This window comes from Dermacentor albipictus, unplaced genomic scaffold (genome assembly GCF_038994185.2).
Source record: "Dermacentor albipictus isolate Rhodes 1998 colony unplaced genomic scaffold, USDA_Dalb.pri_finalv2 scaffold_18, whole genome shotgun sequence".
Classification (NCBI taxonomy): Eukaryota; Metazoa; Arthropoda; class Arachnida; order Ixodida; family Ixodidae; genus Dermacentor; species Dermacentor albipictus.
Genome location: NW_027225572.1, coordinates 278,668 through 296,663, shown reverse-complemented (window position 1 = coordinate 296,663; position 17,996 = coordinate 278,668). Strand labels below are relative to the sequence as shown.

The 17,996-nt window shown below is 48.1% G+C and overlaps 1 protein-coding gene across 3 annotated transcripts in view; it reads right to left on the bottom strand.

Moving 5' to 3' along the window:
* Nucleotides 1-17,996, bottom strand: part of LOC135900796 (endoplasmic reticulum transmembrane helix translocase) — a 602,974-nt gene that overhangs the window by 453,080 nt on the left and 131,898 nt on the right. For 2 of the 3 annotated variants that reach the window (XM_065430377.1, XM_065430379.1), the window contains one exon: nt 4,091-4,273. The exons of the other annotated variant lie outside the window; for it this stretch is intronic. In XM_065430377.1, the coding sequence (XP_065286449.1) occupies nt 4,091-4,273 (183 nt within the window). The remainder of the gene's footprint in view (nt 1-4,090; nt 4,274-17,996) is intronic. 3 annotated transcript variants of the gene reach the window in all.

The window sequence follows — 17,996 nt, the reverse complement described above, 5'->3', positions numbered from 1 at the left end:
GCGGTTGACCTCGCAAGCCCTGATGTTGCCCCGCTCCCCACTTCAACTGAGGCTGTAGCTGCTTTGGCCCTTCTACACCGCTACTGCGCCACTATAGAGGGCACTGGCCTATTGCTTGTGGATTGTTTAGACTACGGTGAGGACTCCGTGTTTAAGTAAGCGGCTGCCAATAAGAAGCAGGTGACACTGCTGCCGTACTTTCAGCCAAATAAATAAATACTTTGTGTGAACCTTCAAGTGAGTATTTACTGCGCCACGGTTGGGGCATGATCTGGGATCGTTGTTTGGAACACGCGATTGGGCTAGGCCGCGCCGACTTCGCACGGCTGACGAAGTTGCGGGTTCACAGCGGACAAAGTTGGCATGGCCTGGACCAATTGTTTGCAGCGCAACCGAACGCGCGCTCCAAACAATAATCCCCGATCGCGCCCTTGGTTCATTGATTGATTTTCAGAAGCTTCCGACATATTCTTTACGTGATTTTACATATCAAATTCTGGCTATATCGAACTATTTGGCGATCACCACGTTGTTCGATATATCGAGGTTCGACTGTACATACATAGATACAAACACAGACAGCAGACAGAGAGACAGACAGACAGACAGACAGGCCCTCAGAAAGTGTGTGAAGTATCCTAAGAAAGCTAAGGCATTAAATTTGGTCGATTTCGTAGACTTTCTTTCACCAATGCAGCAAGAGCTGCCTTCCAAGTGCTGAAACGTGCACAAAGAGGTCACCCACTGCGACATCACCTGCCCAGATGAATCTGTGAATGTTGGTGCTATGCAGCACATCTGCAAATGCAGGCATATGCACGGCAGCATTTGTGGCATCGTCTTCGTAAGAGATGACAACTCGCTGTGCCGGCACAATATGATCTACGCGAAACTGGGAACGCAACGACCGACGCGTGAGAGGTCCCATGCATACACAATACTCATAATCTCATATGTGTGTGGACACCTGCATCGAATAAAATCAAAGTGCTTTCAGGTGGCTATTGGATTCAATCTCCGCATATGCTTTCGTGCTTTCCATACAGACAACGGTAGCATTCCTGGGTGATTGCTTTTGGACATGTGTCACGAGACTCTGCAATGGACATGTCAAAGTATGCAAGTGACCGTGCTCTTAGCACTGCACGAAGACAGCAACCTTGATGCAGCAGCAAAAACGCTGTCAGCCGTATATGCCAATGCGTCTGGTGATGGGAGCAGGCGCTACGGATAGAAAACAGAGAGAGAAGGTGCAACAAGATGCCAGTGAAGGGACAAAGATACGCGGAGGGTGAGCAATGTGAAAAGGAGGAAGGGAAACGAAGGGCAGTGAAGGAAAGAAAAAGAAGCTTAGGAGGGAGCCCGGAAACTAGTCGGAGCTTTCCGCATACAAAGAGGCGCTCTCCCCCTTCCTGACAAAGGGGACGGTGGCACAAGGGAGCAGCCGGAAGCTGGCGGCACTTCTCACCCGTCCGCCATTGGGTTTGCAGTTTCGCATGAGTCGCTGTATGAGGCAGGACGTGCAAGAATCTAGAGTCGTATAATCAAGGTTCTTAGTGCATTGCCTCTGTGTGGAGTTTGTTGGGACTGCACTAATCTATCGTAAAAGCCAGGATGTCACAACATTGAGGGACATATTACCAGGGCTCCACTGCAGCTATAAGCCTCCCCATGTAAGGCCAGCCTCCAGTTAAAATATTGGAAAAAAGGAGTGTGGGCATTACACAAGTAAATAAAATACTTCGTGTATGATAGAATAAGATGCTTTCTTGACATTTCAGATACCAACAGTACAACTGGCTTTCTTTATTAGACAGTTTTTCTCTTATATACCAGCAGGCTTCTCCCCCAGGTGGGCGGCAGTGGACCAGTCATAATTCTGCTGTTTTTTTAATGGTCCTCAGGTGTCGTTATCACGTGGGGAAATCTTAGAAAGAAAGGTTACATAGAAGTTAAGAAAAATCACACTTTTCTAGTGTGTTGTTCGCACAAATCGGATAGGAAATCGAGCATAGGGAGGTTCATTCACACCGTGGAGCGCACGACTTTCCATTGACGCAATGCCATCATTTTCATACCATTGTAAAGAGGAGCGATCTCAACTTCAAATAGCTATACGGCTGTATTTTGCCGTGCAGATGTGAAGAAAAAGAGGTGAATGAAAAATGAAAAATTTAGAATCGTGATTAATTATTGCTGCTACAAAAGACGAAAGCACTCCTATTGGCTGACGCATATTTGAATGAACAATGCCAGATTTTTGTGCATTTTCACAGGGACGAGATGTGCAGCTTTCGCTGCACAGCTATTTCCATCTAATTGAAGTGCAGGTATGCTGTTCGCAAAGATTCACTGATGCACACACAGCATCAGGAGCACCGAACACAATTCCTTTTGGGTTATAAATTTTTTTTTTCTCCAAGTTTTGGGCTGCCAAGTCGGGGGTGCAGCCAATACATGGGTGCAGCCCTTACTCGAGATTATATGGTAGCCTAAGCTGACAGCAATGTGGAGTCAAGGTGGCATGCACGATATCTGAACTTTGTGAACGTGAATTACGCTGCATGACGAGCGAATGCAAAACACAGCCACAGAATAACCTACCCTGAAATTTCAAGCAGGTATTAAAGTCAAACATCAATTTAGTCTATGCTTGTTACAATGGACCCATGTACAACAGACTTTCGGATATAACGGACCATATTTCAACCTTCTTCTGTAATGCCCATATTATTAATGCAACAAAGTTCGCTTTTAATGGACTGCGCTACATCGGCTACAGCGGACAAAATTAGCGGCAATTTTCGTCAAAATCGTGCGCACAAAACGGGCCTTTGCCGCGTTGACATGGGTTGGCAACTGACTTGCGAGGGTTCAATATCTTGCGCGTGAGGGACGGAGGAAAGCGGAGCGGAAGCACACAGTCTCGCGTGTGAGGCACGGGAAGGGGGGGGGGGGGTGAAGAGGGAGTTCTCTACTCCAGTGGCGGCTGTTAATGGCACAGACGCGCTGCCGCCGTATCTTGAAAGCAATCTGCAATGTGGACAAAGTGCACGCCCGCGCAGGCCTAATCTTCAAAGCCATCTACAATGTGGACAAAGTGCGCCCAGTGCAGGTAGCTTCATATGTGCTGTGCTTTCGACGTTTAGTTCGCATTGAAACAAGACAGCACGAAGGTCAATTCGCTCGCTGCTGCTGCCATGCTTATTTTGCTTAATTTTCTGGTGAAACTACGACTGTTTTTGTTTACAGTTTACTTTGGACGTTCGTCACTCACTATTCGCAATAATGTTGTTAGAGATCGGAACAGAAGTTTCGGAAGTGAGGCATCTCATATTACAGACTTCAGATAAAATGGACATTTTTTGTCAAGTTACCAGGGTCCGTTGTAACAAGAGTCAACTGTATAATGAAAACTAATCTCTGCAATTTGCTACGTTATATCGAAATTTCGTGACAATTGCATTCTATATTTTATGCACATAAGTACAGATGCCGATAGATTTTTCTTGCACGGAAGGGGCGGCAAGACTTTCCTCATTATCAGACAATCAGAAAAAGCAAATTTGAATGAGAAATCATATTGTTGAATTGATATCTTCACATGGGCAGTACCTCACTTATCGACATTCGCTTGCTGTCAGCAGTGAGCGAATGGCCACTGGTGCTGCCTCTCATTGCAACGCTACTAAGCGGCGAGAACACAGCACACACAAAGCTATCAACCCTCAGTGCTCCTACTAGACTTTCTACCCATGAAAGATTGCTTTATGAAGTTTCAAAACAGAACCCATGTAGCCATGCTAAGAAACGCCACATGGAGCTGCCACCAGGGTAGAATGCCCCTTAGGTGCCTTGCACATGATGCAAGACGTGCACTTCCTCCCTGCCTTCCGCCCTTGCACACGCGAGCTCAGGCCACCATCCTCGACTCACCCTCTCACTCGCACCCACAGCATAATGCATGCGGCCACAATGTTATCACACTAGTACTTTATACAGTACATCACGGCAACGGCAGCGGCTGAAATGCACCTGGAGGGTCCATATAGTTGCTATTACAATAAAAGTAAAATAAAATAAAAAGCACCTTTGATCCAGACATAGGAGGCGGCAGCAACAGCAAACAGAAGCAAGAACAGGATGAAAGCAAATGTCTCGAGGTTGTTGGCTGTCACCCGCTTGACTCCAAACAAGATGGTGCGTAGCAGCTTGCCCTGGGCTGTGCCAAAGCTCGTCTTCAGCACGTATGCCACACAACCACTGTCCGAGGCTGGAAATGTATAAACACCATCGTGAAATCAAGCCCCTGGGGAGTTTGACATATCATGGAAACACACCACAACAGTCCCACATGATAAAGACATTTTCAGTGTCAGCTGCACAAGAAAAAGCATTCACAGATAACACATTGCACATAAAGAAACAAAAAGTTTCCAGGTGTGAACGCACAAGGTAATCCAGAGAAAACACGGGGAAGGTGGGAGATGGAAATCCAAGACAATGAGCAAAACAAGAACACGGTGAAAGCAGGAGCCAACATTTCACCAAGTGAACTTGTCTTCTTCAAGGCAACATATGCTTTCCTCGCCACAGTATATATAGGTGGGGGTCTTCTAAAGGGGAGAGGGCATAAGGCAGGAGGGTACGGCAACGAGCAAAGGTGTGTTAGCGGCGAGGGTGTCGAATTGAGAATAAAGGAGTGCTGTGCACATGGCCAGGGACACGGCCGTCTGTCAATCACGTGTCAATGCCTGTGTGTCAGCCAGCGCCTCAACAGCATGTACAGCAGCCCTCTATTATGTGTTTCACTGGTGGTCATAGGCTATCGTGTCCCTGAAAGAGATAATAGAAGGAGCAGCAGAAACCAATGCTCGTAAAAAAAAAAATGCTGAAATGGTATAAATACAGAAAAGAATAAAAATGGAAAGGAAAAAAAGAAAGAAAAGGGGGAAAATGACAACAAAAGAAATGCTAAGGAGCCAAACTAAGTGTTGTTCCCTAGAATAGCAGCTTGGGCTTGTTGGTTTTCCATCCTGCTAGTGACAGCGCAAAATGTAGACAAGAGACGAGACAAGAAGACACCACAAGCGCTGTCTTTCAACAACATTTATTCGGAAAGAAACACGGCTTCTTATAACCATTGCCCACACGTGTCGCAGTCACGTGATCGCACATCATGTGAAACATGCACTTTTTCTTTTTTGCACTCAAGATAGTGGTTGCACATGCAAAAGCTCAAGTTCTTTTGTTGTCAGTAACAAGGACGGCGTGCTAACGCATTGGTCACGAAGTCTGGTAATCTCGGCTGCCTCAATTATCTCCCGGACCAGCTGGTCATTGCGTTTCTTCAGCAGTTTACAGCGTCTGAATTCTGTGGCGCAATCTTTTGAGGGGCAATCCCTGATATGGATGCCTAGATTCCTGTAAGCCTGCTCGACGCTAAGTTTGTGTTCCTTTAGTCTTTCATTTGTGCATCTCGAAGTTTACCCTGTACACCTTTTTCCACATTTCAGAGGTATTGAATGCACCACGGCTTCTGTGCACTCCACAAAATGATTCTGGTGATTTATCGCGAACCCATCCTGGTTTATCGGCTCTTCAGCGTTGACGCGTCAGCAGAGGCTATTTAGTTTTTTCGGGGCAGTAAGCACTACATTAACTTCAGCTTTGCGCCCAATCTTTTTCAAGCCGTGAGATAAGTTGTGCGCGTATGGCAGGGCCACGGTCCGTCGCTTTTCTTTCATTTTTGGCTTCTCGCCACCTGGCTCGCCATGGGCACGCTCGAGTTTTAGGTTCTTGCTCATTTTTTCTGCAACGGACACAAGAAGGTGCGACGGGTAACCAGCCCTAGTAAGCTGGTCAACCTGCCGACGAAACCTCTGTTCCATTGTGTGGATGCACGATTTTTTGAGCGCATTTGTTATACGAAGGTTTGCAACTGCTCTTTTCACCAGTTTTGAATGCGCTGGTACGAATGGCAGTGGCGCCTTGTCGCCTCTGGGTTCATAGGCCCAGCAGACCTTCCCTTTGGAGAGCTCGAGTCTGAGATCAAGAAATCTCAAAGACCCTTGCGTGGGGACCTCGTGGGTAACAGCAAGCGGCTGAAGCGCATGACTAAAGCATGTTACTGCCTCCAAAACTGTCATCTGAATTCATGCCAGAGCTATCACATAGAACCAAGTAATCGTCAACATACCGAAAGACTCCCCGGAAGCTTGTTCTGGTTAGGGCATTCTGAAGTAATCTATCTTTCTGGGCAAGAAACAAATCGCTAAGTGCTGGCACAATACCTGACCCTATACAGACGCCGCGTTTCTGGAGGTACACATTCCCTTCCCACGTAACAGAAGTGGACTTCAAATATACAGAAAGGAGTTCCAGGAACCCACCAGTTGAAACCCCGGAGGCATTCTGAAAAGCGACAGCACCGTGTGCATCTATACATTCTTCCACGCACTCCAAAATTTCATGTTGGGGGATCGAATAATATAAATCTTTAACGTCTACAGAGCATGCTGCAAAGTCAGTGCTAGAATTGTCTTTTAAAAACCTTATTACATCGTCTCAGGATTTCACCTGGAAAGGATCGTCAACAGTTAGTCGATTTAGGTTTTCTTGCAAAAAGAGGGCAATCGTTTTCTGCCAAGTGCCCTTCTCCGATACTATAACCTGCAGGGGCCACTCAGGTTTATGCGTTTTTACAGTGAAAAACATGTCAAGGGATGATTTTTTGCTAGTTTCGATGCTACGCACAAGGCGGTGGAGCTTGAGATTTCCGCATAGCTTCTTTGCAGCTGACTTTGCTTTTCGCAGAACAGACTTTTCATGACTGTTAAAAACAGAACTTACGGCCTCTAACGCCTTATATTGGTAGACATCTTTCGGAATCACAGCGAAGCCCCCCTCCTTGTCAGAAGTAAGCAACGAGAGGGAATGTTCTTTCAAATACGTCACCACTTGTCGCACAGGTAGGCTCTTCGTGCCCATTGTGCAACGGGCGACCACATCGACTCCGTCGGACAGGCACCTGGCACTTTCAGTCTCTGGCCCTGCGCGCGCAACTCGTCGTATTATTGCTAGTAGTTCCGGTGTAGAAGTCCTCGGCTCGACGGCAAATTTTGGTCCATGACGTAGAACCTCCAGGATCGAGTGAGGCAGAGCCTCGACTCCGCTGGTATGGACACTGCTTCCAGGCGTCCGTGTTTCTGCTGCTCTTCTTTTCAGGGTAGTGTCGGCGCACAGCTTCGCCAGGGTGACATTCCACAGAGCCTCGGTAGACCTGTCGATGACGCGCAACGTATCCCGCCACTGCCGAGTGCAGCTGGAGAGACGGAGGCGTAAGCAGTCCCTGTACAGACGGGCCTGGCGGTACCATTCAGATTTTAAAATCTTCAAACATCTTCATCCGTGGCTATCAGAGGGTGCATGCCCTCCAAAGAGGGCAATCACTTCCGGCAGAAGAAGCTTCATACGTGCGCAGAACGACATGGTTCTCGCTCGGCAGACAGCGTTGACAATGAGGGCAATGAGTGCTGGGAAGTTGAGAGTGAAACACTGAAAAGGGCCCGAGGTACTAGAAATGTATTTTGCTAGAATAGCAGCTTGGGCTTGTTGGTTTTCCATCCTGCTAATAACAGCGCAAAATGTAGACAAGAGACGAGACAAGAAGACACATCTCTTGTCTACATTTTGCGCTTTTACTGTGCTCTATCTGCGCGATCCCAGATAGAGCACAGTGCGACAGTCGCGGCGCTTACGGGCAAGGGCTCACAGCAAAACAGAGTACGTGTGCCCGCTGCTTTAGGGCTAACCAGGAAACGGTTTACCAAGCATGAGAATGAGGAGTCGCGGAAGTAAATGTCCCATGTAGCGAACTCGTTGCAGGCCTGTGAACATCTGCCGCGGCAATGAAGCGCTCAGTGGAAGAGAGCTCGGGTGGAGAGGGCGCCCAAGGGCCACCAATCGAGAAGCCAATCAGGGCACGTCCTGGTGACACTTGCTCATGCTGTGATTCGAGCCAGGTAGAGAGAAGCACGGTTTGCATAGGAAATTGGCTCCGGCGTGCTAACCGTGTCCGCCATGTTGACATTACGGCAGCGGTCTCCCAAGATCGAGCACAGCACAACGCGCGAGCTGGGGGACAAGGCACGAGAAGGCACCTCGATCCCCACACGCCAAAGTGAACACAGTCGCAGAAGCCACCGCAACATTGTGTTGTGTACTTGGGAACATGTCGTGCGCTTTTACTAATCCCGCGGCATTATAATCGTTTAATTCCGAAGTTTTACATGTTAAAGTCACAATATGATGAGGCATGGTGCAGTTCAGAATTCAAGCAGTAAAACAACCCCTTCCTCATAAAGACGCCAGGTACTGTCTCCACCTTTCTCCGTGAGGAATGTCCAAAGGCTGTCCGAGCTTTTTCCGTGGACATCAAGGACTTATATTACTCTCTGCCTCAAGAAGATGTATGCATTGAAGTCGGCCATTGCATTAACAAATACGGTCTTCTGAAGTTTCAGAATGCATGTGGTATCAATGTAGACAAGTTCTTAGAGCTCTTAAGGTTTTACATGCTTTCCACTTTCGTTTCCACGGAGGATAAGCTTTTTATAGAGAAGAAAGGTGTGTGCATCGGCTCATGTATAGCCCCTGTTCTTGGCGAAATTTTATTAGCCAGCTATGACCGCAATCTTGGAACTAAGCTCAGCCAGACAAGCACTGTAAAAGTGATGCGATATGTTGATGACTTTTTAATTTTTTACAACATTAACACTACTGACATGCAACCTGCTGCTGCTATAATATTTGGCCTGTTCCACATAGTTTTAGACTCCTTTGAATTGACCACAGAGCACCCGTCAGACAACAACCTGCGTTTCTTAGACTTGGAGCTATCGTTCTCAAGCAATCGTGTACGTCGGGGTTACGCTCCTCGTTCTTATAAGAGCCTTCTTCCCTTTTCCTCCGCGCACTCAAAGATAGTCAAGCGCGGTATTGCAAGATCTTGCATGAAGATTCCTCTTTCCTGCAAGCGTTTTTATATTGGTCAAACGGGGCGGTGCATCAATGACCGCATGCGAGAACACTCAAAGATCAAAAACAAGCTAGAGATAGTCAGTTATCACTGCCCTCATCAGGTCTTGAGACCACCAAGTGGATGCAAGCTTCGAAAAGCAAGTAGCCAGCCTGAAGCTCGCAGGTTTCCCGGTGCCGCTTTTAACCAGCATCACTGAAGATCGTACACCAGGTAAAACAAACAATCGCCATAAGTACCCATGTCCGTTGCTGGTTCAACAACGGAGGGAGCGTCAGCGCAGGAGAATGATGCATGCGCAGAGAGCCAAAGAGGAGAGAATGGCAACATACCGGCGTGCCCGAAGTTATTCGAGTACAAATCACAATGGCACACAGACGTGTGCTGACAACGTGGTCCCCAACGGAAGTGCGCGCTGTTATTCAGTATGAATGGGCACGTGGGGCAAGTGTGCTTGTCATTATTCATGAATGCCTACAAATCATGTATGGTGAAGAGTTAGTGTCTCAGTAACGCAGCGTTTTGCTTGTGTTGGTACGACATGATGAGGCTTACAGCGCACAATAGGAAGATGACACAGAAAGACGTGGCACACAGCACCTTTTTGTGTCCACGTCCTTTCATGCGCTATAAACCTCATCATGTCTCAGGCCTTGCATTGCAGGGCACCGCGTTTCGAAGAAAAACTCGAAGCAACAACTCGAAGCAAAAGCAACAGGTTGCCTTTGCTTCAAGTTGTTGACAAATTCAACTTCGCCCTTGCATCTGCTAGCCACCTGGTTAGCTCAGGTGGTAGAGCGGCTGCCCCGGAAAGGCGGTGGTCCCGGGTTCGAGTCCCGGGCCAGGACGAATTTTTCTTCAACTGCGAGGTTTTTTTTTGGGGGGGGGGGGGGGGGTACCGTATGGGTTTCCTTTGTGGCATTTCCTACAAACGGGTGGATGTCCGATTTTCCCTTCATTACTTTTCTCCACCTTGCAGGTTTCTGCAGAACTATTCAGTCTTCAAATTTTTGCGTCCAAAAATGGGGGGTGCAGGCTACACATGGGGGCGGCTTATACATGAGTGTATAAGTTTTTTTTGTTTTTTTTTTTCATTTTCCGCCCATGACAAAAATATCAGGGCCGGTGATTAGAATATTTTAACCTCTTCCAAACAGCTGTGCATTAAAAACCAAAATACCTAGTCTCATAGTTTCTAGGTTAAAACCACGAGCAACGTGAATAAGTGCTGGGCTTACTGACGCTTCTAAACGACTGCTTGCTAAAACAATTGCCCAATTACAACGAAGCTTCAAATGTACTGCAGGTGCTAACATTTCCCGTTAGCCTTAATGTTATACTAAAAGCTGCACTGAAGACATTTCGTTGTGAGCTTTGTCTTACATTTATCCTACCTAAATCTTGTTCAGTAATGGCATCGCTTTGCCGAGAGATCTTGTGGGGATGCGCGACTCTCACGCGTCCCCTGAGATCTAGTTTTCCCGCATAGCTCGTCTCCTGCAGGGCGGCTTCGCCGCGTGGCCTCGCGCCCGCGGCGGTCGGAGTGGTTGAAGCGCCATACGAGAGATGACGCCAGTGTTGCGCTGCTGACGCCGCCTACAGGCGGGGCTACTTGGGTGCGGGAAAGGTAGGCTCGCTCTCTTGGGCGACGGGCCAGCAACCGCGGCGGACGTCGCGTGCGTGCGCCGATTCATGCTTCTGCGAGACCGTCTCGCGTGGCCGCCTTCAAGCGCGCCACCGTTCGCGTGATCGTACGCGCGAACGACCAGGCGTTGGGATCCAGCATGGGGTGAACATATTCGCTCGTTATCCGGTCGCGGTGAGTCGGACTTCTAGATTTGTTGCGCGCCCATCGGCATGTTTTGTGGATAGCAACTCGGCTAGCAGGCATTGATCTATGAAAGGTGCAATAAATGCCCTTGTGATTGTTCGCACTACTGTGTTGTCGTTCCTTTGTCCCAAGAGCACGGGTGTGAGAACCCCACAATCTTAAGCACACGGAGCAGCTCAGTTTCCTTTTCTGTGTCATTAAACGAAGTCATTACGGAAGCAGCCCTTGCAATAACGATTTTATTGTTTTGATCTCCTGATAAGATACTGCTCATGGTTGAACAAAAAAGTGAGCCGCTGTGCTCGGCGGACAACCTGCCGCTATGCACAACCGAGAATTCACACTTACTTACAGGTGAGTGGGGGTGCAACAGCCCAGATGTTTGCCTCTGTTTACAAGTGGCACCACTGGCGCTTTGTTGTGATTATGTGGTGTTTAACTACAGGCAAATATTAAAAAGCCGAACCCATCGAAGTGTTCAGACGAACGGCGCTGTGAAAGAAACGTCGACCAAGACTGCCCGGCCAAGGCGGCTGCGTTACAATGGGGGCAAAATGCAAAAACACCCGTTTATTTAGATTTAGGTACACATTAAAGGACCCCAGGTGGTCAAAATTAATCCGGAGTCCTCTACTACGGCGAGCCTACGTCACGATCCGGCCAGGTTCGTGAACGAGGGAGGGCTCGAGGCACCCTCCGTTAGACGATCTGTAGCGTGGTGATGAACGATGACTGACCGCCGAGCAGCTTTACTTGCCAGTGTTTATTGGTGCAGTGACCCATGTTGCCTACCGAGCCTGACAGACCACCAAGCCTGGCGGGCCAACGAAGACTATGCCTGAGACGGCGTCACATGCTTGTTACAGCCTCATAATTATATTGTGGTTTTAGCAAGTAAAATCACAGAAAATATATATGTATATATTAGTGACAGGACGCGGCAGCTGCATGTTTTGAACGGCTATTTTTTTTTCCCAAAGCGCTCATTTCATGGCAGAAGACGCGCTCAGGCAGTTATTGATGCATGTGGAATGTTAAAAGTAGTTACGTAAAAGTAAAGCAGCGGCTGCGGAAATTTAGAAAGCTATAATACTGAGGCTGCCCCACAGACAACCATGACGGTTGCGACATTCACATGCCCTCTCATGCACAATTATGCCTCAAGCCGCGGGCGTTGGCTCTATTTGAAACTGAGGCGGAAGTTTCATGACCAGAAAAAACATGGAAGGACTCTGTCGCCTCTGTGCAAAGCCTTGCAGCCATTGTTTTGGCTGCCCATTCAATCCTGGCTATGGCCAGTTGACCTGGCAGTGTCCTACCTGCTACAGTCGGGACCACCAAACCACCACGAAAGCAGCACTTGTCGTGCTCGCCAACAACTCTCATGTACGAACTGTGAGCCCGTTTCTGTATTAAGTGGCCTGCAATCAAGCGTTCCCTGACAACTCGAACGTCTTCGACTAAAACCCTAGCCACAGAACTTTATGCATCGCCATCTCTTTGCCCCATGGACGATGCCTCTTGTAGTGCAGCAGAGATTCTTGTTTTTATTGTCCCCCCCATCTTGCGCTGACATTTTCGCAAATTATAGAGCATGTTATTTTTGAAGTTGCTATTATCCTTATGCTTTTTGTACATAACGCATGAGCGTTTCTTTAGCATTTGGGTCAGAAAGCGGTGCTAGCAGTGGTCAGTGCATGAAAGGCTCAATTGTCTTTGGCACATAAGCGACTACCAGCTGCTTTGGCAATGTGGTCACGGGATAATTAAGTAGAGGAGGATTGAGGTATGCCTCAGCACCTTTGCGCGGGCATTCACCTGTTCTGTTGTCCCGCTCCCTTTTCACTTGCGACGGTTGTCGAAGTGGCCTTTGCAACATACCGGTTTGCGGCAGTGGCGCTTACGCTGCCGGCCACTGCCACCACAGTCGGCAAAGCGAGCGTGGAGGAGATCTCTCCAGGACAGCATTGGGTTTGTACACATTTCCCTCTCATCCGGCGGCCCCCTTTGTTAGGCTCTCACACTTCAGCTTGTCTAGAGTGCCTTTGCACCTACAGCGAGCGCGTACCTTGTGTTGACTCTTTTCTGAACACTAAGCCGAAAAGCACAGTGCCTAGTGCTCACGCATGGTCAGAGTGCACCGAGCCACACTTGTTGGAGGCCCGAGCTGACGAAGATTGGCCTAGCGCTCGCCAAGTGGGCCTATTAGTTTTCACGAGAGCAAGCAGCATAGCCGTGGGGACTTTTCCTAGTGTCATGTGGCAGGGACAGGGTGTCTACCAAGTTAACATTTCCAAATTCCCTGAGCTTTCCGGGTTTTCCCTGAGTGCCTTTGCAATATTCCCTGAGTGATGCAGAACTATGTTTTATGTCAAGACGGGCTGAAACCATATCGCCCGATGCTGTCACTTTCTAGTAAGCGTATGAAAAACATCAAACAAACGACTTCATTCAATTTGAATACTAAGGAATAGTGTTTATGTTATTCAAAAAGCGAAAGTGGGCACGCCAGCTGGTCATCCGTCAGAGCCATGACGAACCCGTTCATGTTGTTTACGCAGATTCTTCTATCTGCTGCGACAGCGATGGCCGGCGCCCTTCAAGATACAGTCGAAACACGCAGTAACGAAATCCCGAGGGAACGAAATTTTCCCCACAACGAAATAGTTTCGGATCCCCGGCGAACAGCCATAGGAGTCAATGCATTTCCTATCTCGCGACAACGAAACTTTTTTTCTATAACAATCCCTATCAACGAAATTTTCTGAAACGACAGTCCGCAGATAATCTACTCATGTAACACTAGTTGTGTCCGGAAACTGCTCAAATGCATTCGTTGTGCGCTTAAATTGCATTAACTACCGCCACAGCACACTTGCATGGCCGCCGCCATCATTGTTTACAATAAAAAAAGCCTCGCACCACCTCTCGCGACAGACGACAGCGATGATGATGATGGTGGTCGTTCGCCCATCGCAACGGGTGACTGCGCAGTGTCTGGGCCAAAAATGCAATTAGCATTTAAATGATACAAATAAAAAAATGACAAGAACCGTAGGCGATCTCGCAGTGAGCACATTTTATTTAATCCTGTGTGCCATTACAGCTTGTGCTAAATGCGGAGCGAAACGCCTGCGTGCGTGGCAGCCAAATCCACATCTACTACACGTGAAGGCTCCGATAACCCGGATGACGCTTTAGTATCAGTGGGCTTTGTGCACCGCCGCACATGGTCGTGTGCTCAGTGTCGTTGGTGCTAGAGTGCGTCAATTGTGTGTCTGTGTGCCAATCGGACCATTTGCTTTGACAGCCTGCTAAGATGCCGCCTCCAGCCACAAAGATGAAATCTATTTCACTGCAGGATACGGCTGCAATTATTGCCCAAGCTGAAAAGGGCAGGAGGAAAATGGATATCGCTGAAGAATTTGGAATTGCGTGCAGTTCGATATCGACGATTCTGAAAAACAAGGCCTCCATTCTCGGCGCGCTCGGAAATGGTGCGAGTGCGAAAAACAAAACGGTGAGCACTGTGGCTTTTCCAGACGTTGACAAGGCGGTGTTTGCATGGTTTTGTGAACAGCGTGCCCACAAAGTGCCGCAGTCTGGCAGAGTTCTTCAGCAGAAAGCGCTGGACTTCACATGCATTCTCGAGCACGCTGATTTTAAGACTAGCCCTGGCTGGTTGAGCCATTTCAAAGCCCGCCACGACATAGTGGCCAAAGTCATTACCGGGGGAGGCAGCAGCCGTCAACCCTTTGACAACGTCGTCGTGGCTGCTAACCAACAAAGAAGTATTGGACCAGTACAAGCCGTTGGACATTTACAACGCGGATGAGACGGCCTTATTCTACGAGATGCTGCCATCGAAGACCCTGGACTTAAAAGGCCAGAAATGTCGCGGGGGGAAACACAGCAAGCGGCGTGTAACAATTTTGTCGTGCACCAACATGGACGGCACAGATAAACGGCCACTGCTTGTAATCGGCAGAAGTACAATACAGTACACCGCGAACCTGAAGGCATGGATGACACAGGCCATATTTGGCAGCTGGCTTGAGGCCTTCGATACGGACATGCGGAAGGCAGGCAGATCGGTCTGCCTTTTTTTGGACAATTGCAGTGCCCATCATGTTGATGACCTGGAACTGGGAAACGTGCGCTTGGTTTTTTTTCCACCGAACTGCACTTCTGTGCTGCAGCCGCTTGATCAAGGCGTCATTCGTAGCGTCAAGTGCGCCTACAAGGAGAGGCTGATTCAACGTCTGCTGCTGAACCTCCAATTGAAGCGTCCCACCGTAGTGGACATGTTCATGGCGCTTGAGATGATGGCCGCCGCATGGGTTGCGACATCGCCAGCCGTGATAGCCAATTGTTTTAATCATGCCGGCTTCATTGCCACTCGGCAAGCATCATGCGCTGATCCAGTGGCATCGCAAGAAGATTTGCCTGAAGGTGCACTAGTTGACAGTGCTGACGGTGCAGTGCCGCCATCGCTGGCCCACGCATGGGATGAACTTTCTGCCGTGACAGATGGTGTTCCGGATGGCCTCAGCATCGATGAGTTCGTTCGTGTGGATGAAGGTGTTGTCGTCCATGAAGAGATGACTGATGAGATCATCATAAGTAGCGTTTGCCAAGGTGCCGAGGACAACCAGACACTAAATCAAGAGAGGACTGTGAACCCGTGGGATGTGTTGAATACCTTCGATGTAATTAGATCATTTTTCGGTGAGCATGATGACGACGTGGCAATGGACCACTTCTTGCAGGGCGAGTCGAGAGCAGTAAAATTGCTGCAAGGCAAGGCTCGGCAAAGTAAGCTAACTGACTTTTGGCAATATTTTTTTTTTTTTGCAAGCCAATTCCCTTCCCTGTCTTTTCTGCCTCATTCTCGTGCTACCCAAATTCCTGCAAAAGCGAAATGCTTTCCTTTCCCCGGCAATTTCGTTATTGCGGGTTTCGACTGTACGACCGGCAGCGTCACCCCTGCACTACCTTTCATACTCTGTGGACACTGCGCAGACGGACCACTGCCTCAGCTGGATTCTTGGGCAAGCCTTCACCGGAAACCAGCGCACTCAACTTCCGTTCCACCCGACTACTTAAACACCCTCCTGCCCCGGGATACTTTCAGTGGGCTCGCCAGCTGGTCATCCGTCAGAGCCATGACGAACCCGTTCGTGTTGTTTACGCAGATTCTTCTATCCACTGCGACTGCGATGGCCGGTGCCCTTCAAGATACGACTGGTAGCGTCACCCCTGCACTACCTTTCTTACTCTGTGGAGACTGCGCAGATGGACCACTGCCTCAGCTGGATTCTTGGGCAAGCCTTCACCGGAAACCAGCGCACTCAACTTGCATTCCACCTGACTACTTAAACACCCTTCTGCCCCGGGATACTTTCAGTGGGCACGCCAGCTGGTCATCCGTCAGAGCCATAACGAACCCGTTCATGTTGTTTACGCAAGTTAGTAACACGTACTCCTCCGTCAAAACGTCTCACCACTCTCTAGTCCAGCTGGCATGCCCTTCCAGCGTTAGTACTGTATGCATGTTCGTTAAAAAATTTTTGCTCGCATTGCTGCTGCTCAGTGGGGATATTGAATCCAATCCTGGGCCCACTACTGAACAGTTGCTGAGGGAAATTCTTGATGGACAAAAGAGTGCAGAAGCGACTAAACACCATTGAGTCTAAACTTGAGAACGTGGAAACCATAGCAGCCAAATATGCGGAAGTCGGAGCACAATTTGAGAACATGCAAGGAACAATACAGAATCTAGAACAGAAACTAATTGATTTAGAAGATAGGAGCAGACGAAACAAGCTATTAGTCTTTGGCTTTAAAGAAGATGTGAACGAAACAGCGGATTCACTATTGACCACATTAAATGAATTATTTTTAAAGCACTTAGGTGTTCGAGTATCTTCCGTTGAAAGACTGCACAGGATGGGCCCGTAAGCAGGCAAAGAAGCGCTGCCCTATCATTCTAAAATTTATAGACCACCAAGAAAAAACAACCGTGCTGAGTAACTCCCACAAGCTCAAAGGGCAAAATATATCAATTTCGGAAGATTTTTCAGCAGTGACGCGGCAGATAAGGAAGCACATTTGGGATAGCACAGCTGATGTTAGGAAAGCAGGTGAGAAAGTAAGGCTTCAGTACGACAAGATAAAGGTTGACAATCAAACGTATCAGTGGGACAGCGCTCAGACGAAACGCATACCTGTGACCTTCCGTCGACAGGTATGCCCTAAACGACTGCAATGACCCTGTTCCTGTGGTAAAAAAGAAAAAAAAAATGTTTCGGTGTTTAAACATAAATGCTTGGAGCATAGCAAACAAAATCGCCGAATAAGAGAGTGTTCTAAATGCCCACACACTCCATGTTCTAATAATAACAGAAACCCGGTTGCATTGTGATATCACCGACTCTGGAATAACACCTCGCGGTTACGGAATCTACAGACATGACAGGGGGGATTTCCGCGGCGGCAGCGTTGCAATTCTCTTCCAAGAAACACTGAGTGTTGCTAGGATGCCTGATATTACAGGCATTGAATGTGTTGTTGCAAAAATTTTTCTTGACGAGTGTGATCTAATCGTAGGAGGGTTCTATCGGCCTCCAAATTGCGACACCACCTTCTTTGAAAATCTTGACAAGTTCTTGTGCGCCTATAAGAATAAGCCCTGCAGTATGCTACTTGCTGGCGATATTAATGTTCCTTCTGTAAACTGGAATAACGATTTCCCTGAGCCCCTCTCAAGTGCTTCTGAACCTTTCGTAGGTATAGTAGTGCTTCACAACCTTTCGCGGCTTGTCAAAGAACCTACCTGTATTCAAAACAATACACTATCAATTCTGGACCTTTTCCTTGCAAATACTGCCATAGTCCGCCGCAACCCACAAATTCAAGTTTTCGAAGGTATATCGGATCACAAAATGGTATACCTTACGTTCGAAGTGAATTTCGCTCCACAGATTGAAAAACAAGAAAGAATAGTTCCAGAATTCTCCCGTGCCAGTGATATTAATGTATTGGACACCCTAGATGGTGCTTTTCAGGAATTTCATAACGTGTGAATGAAACAAACATTCTATTCGTGAAATATGGGGCTCCTTC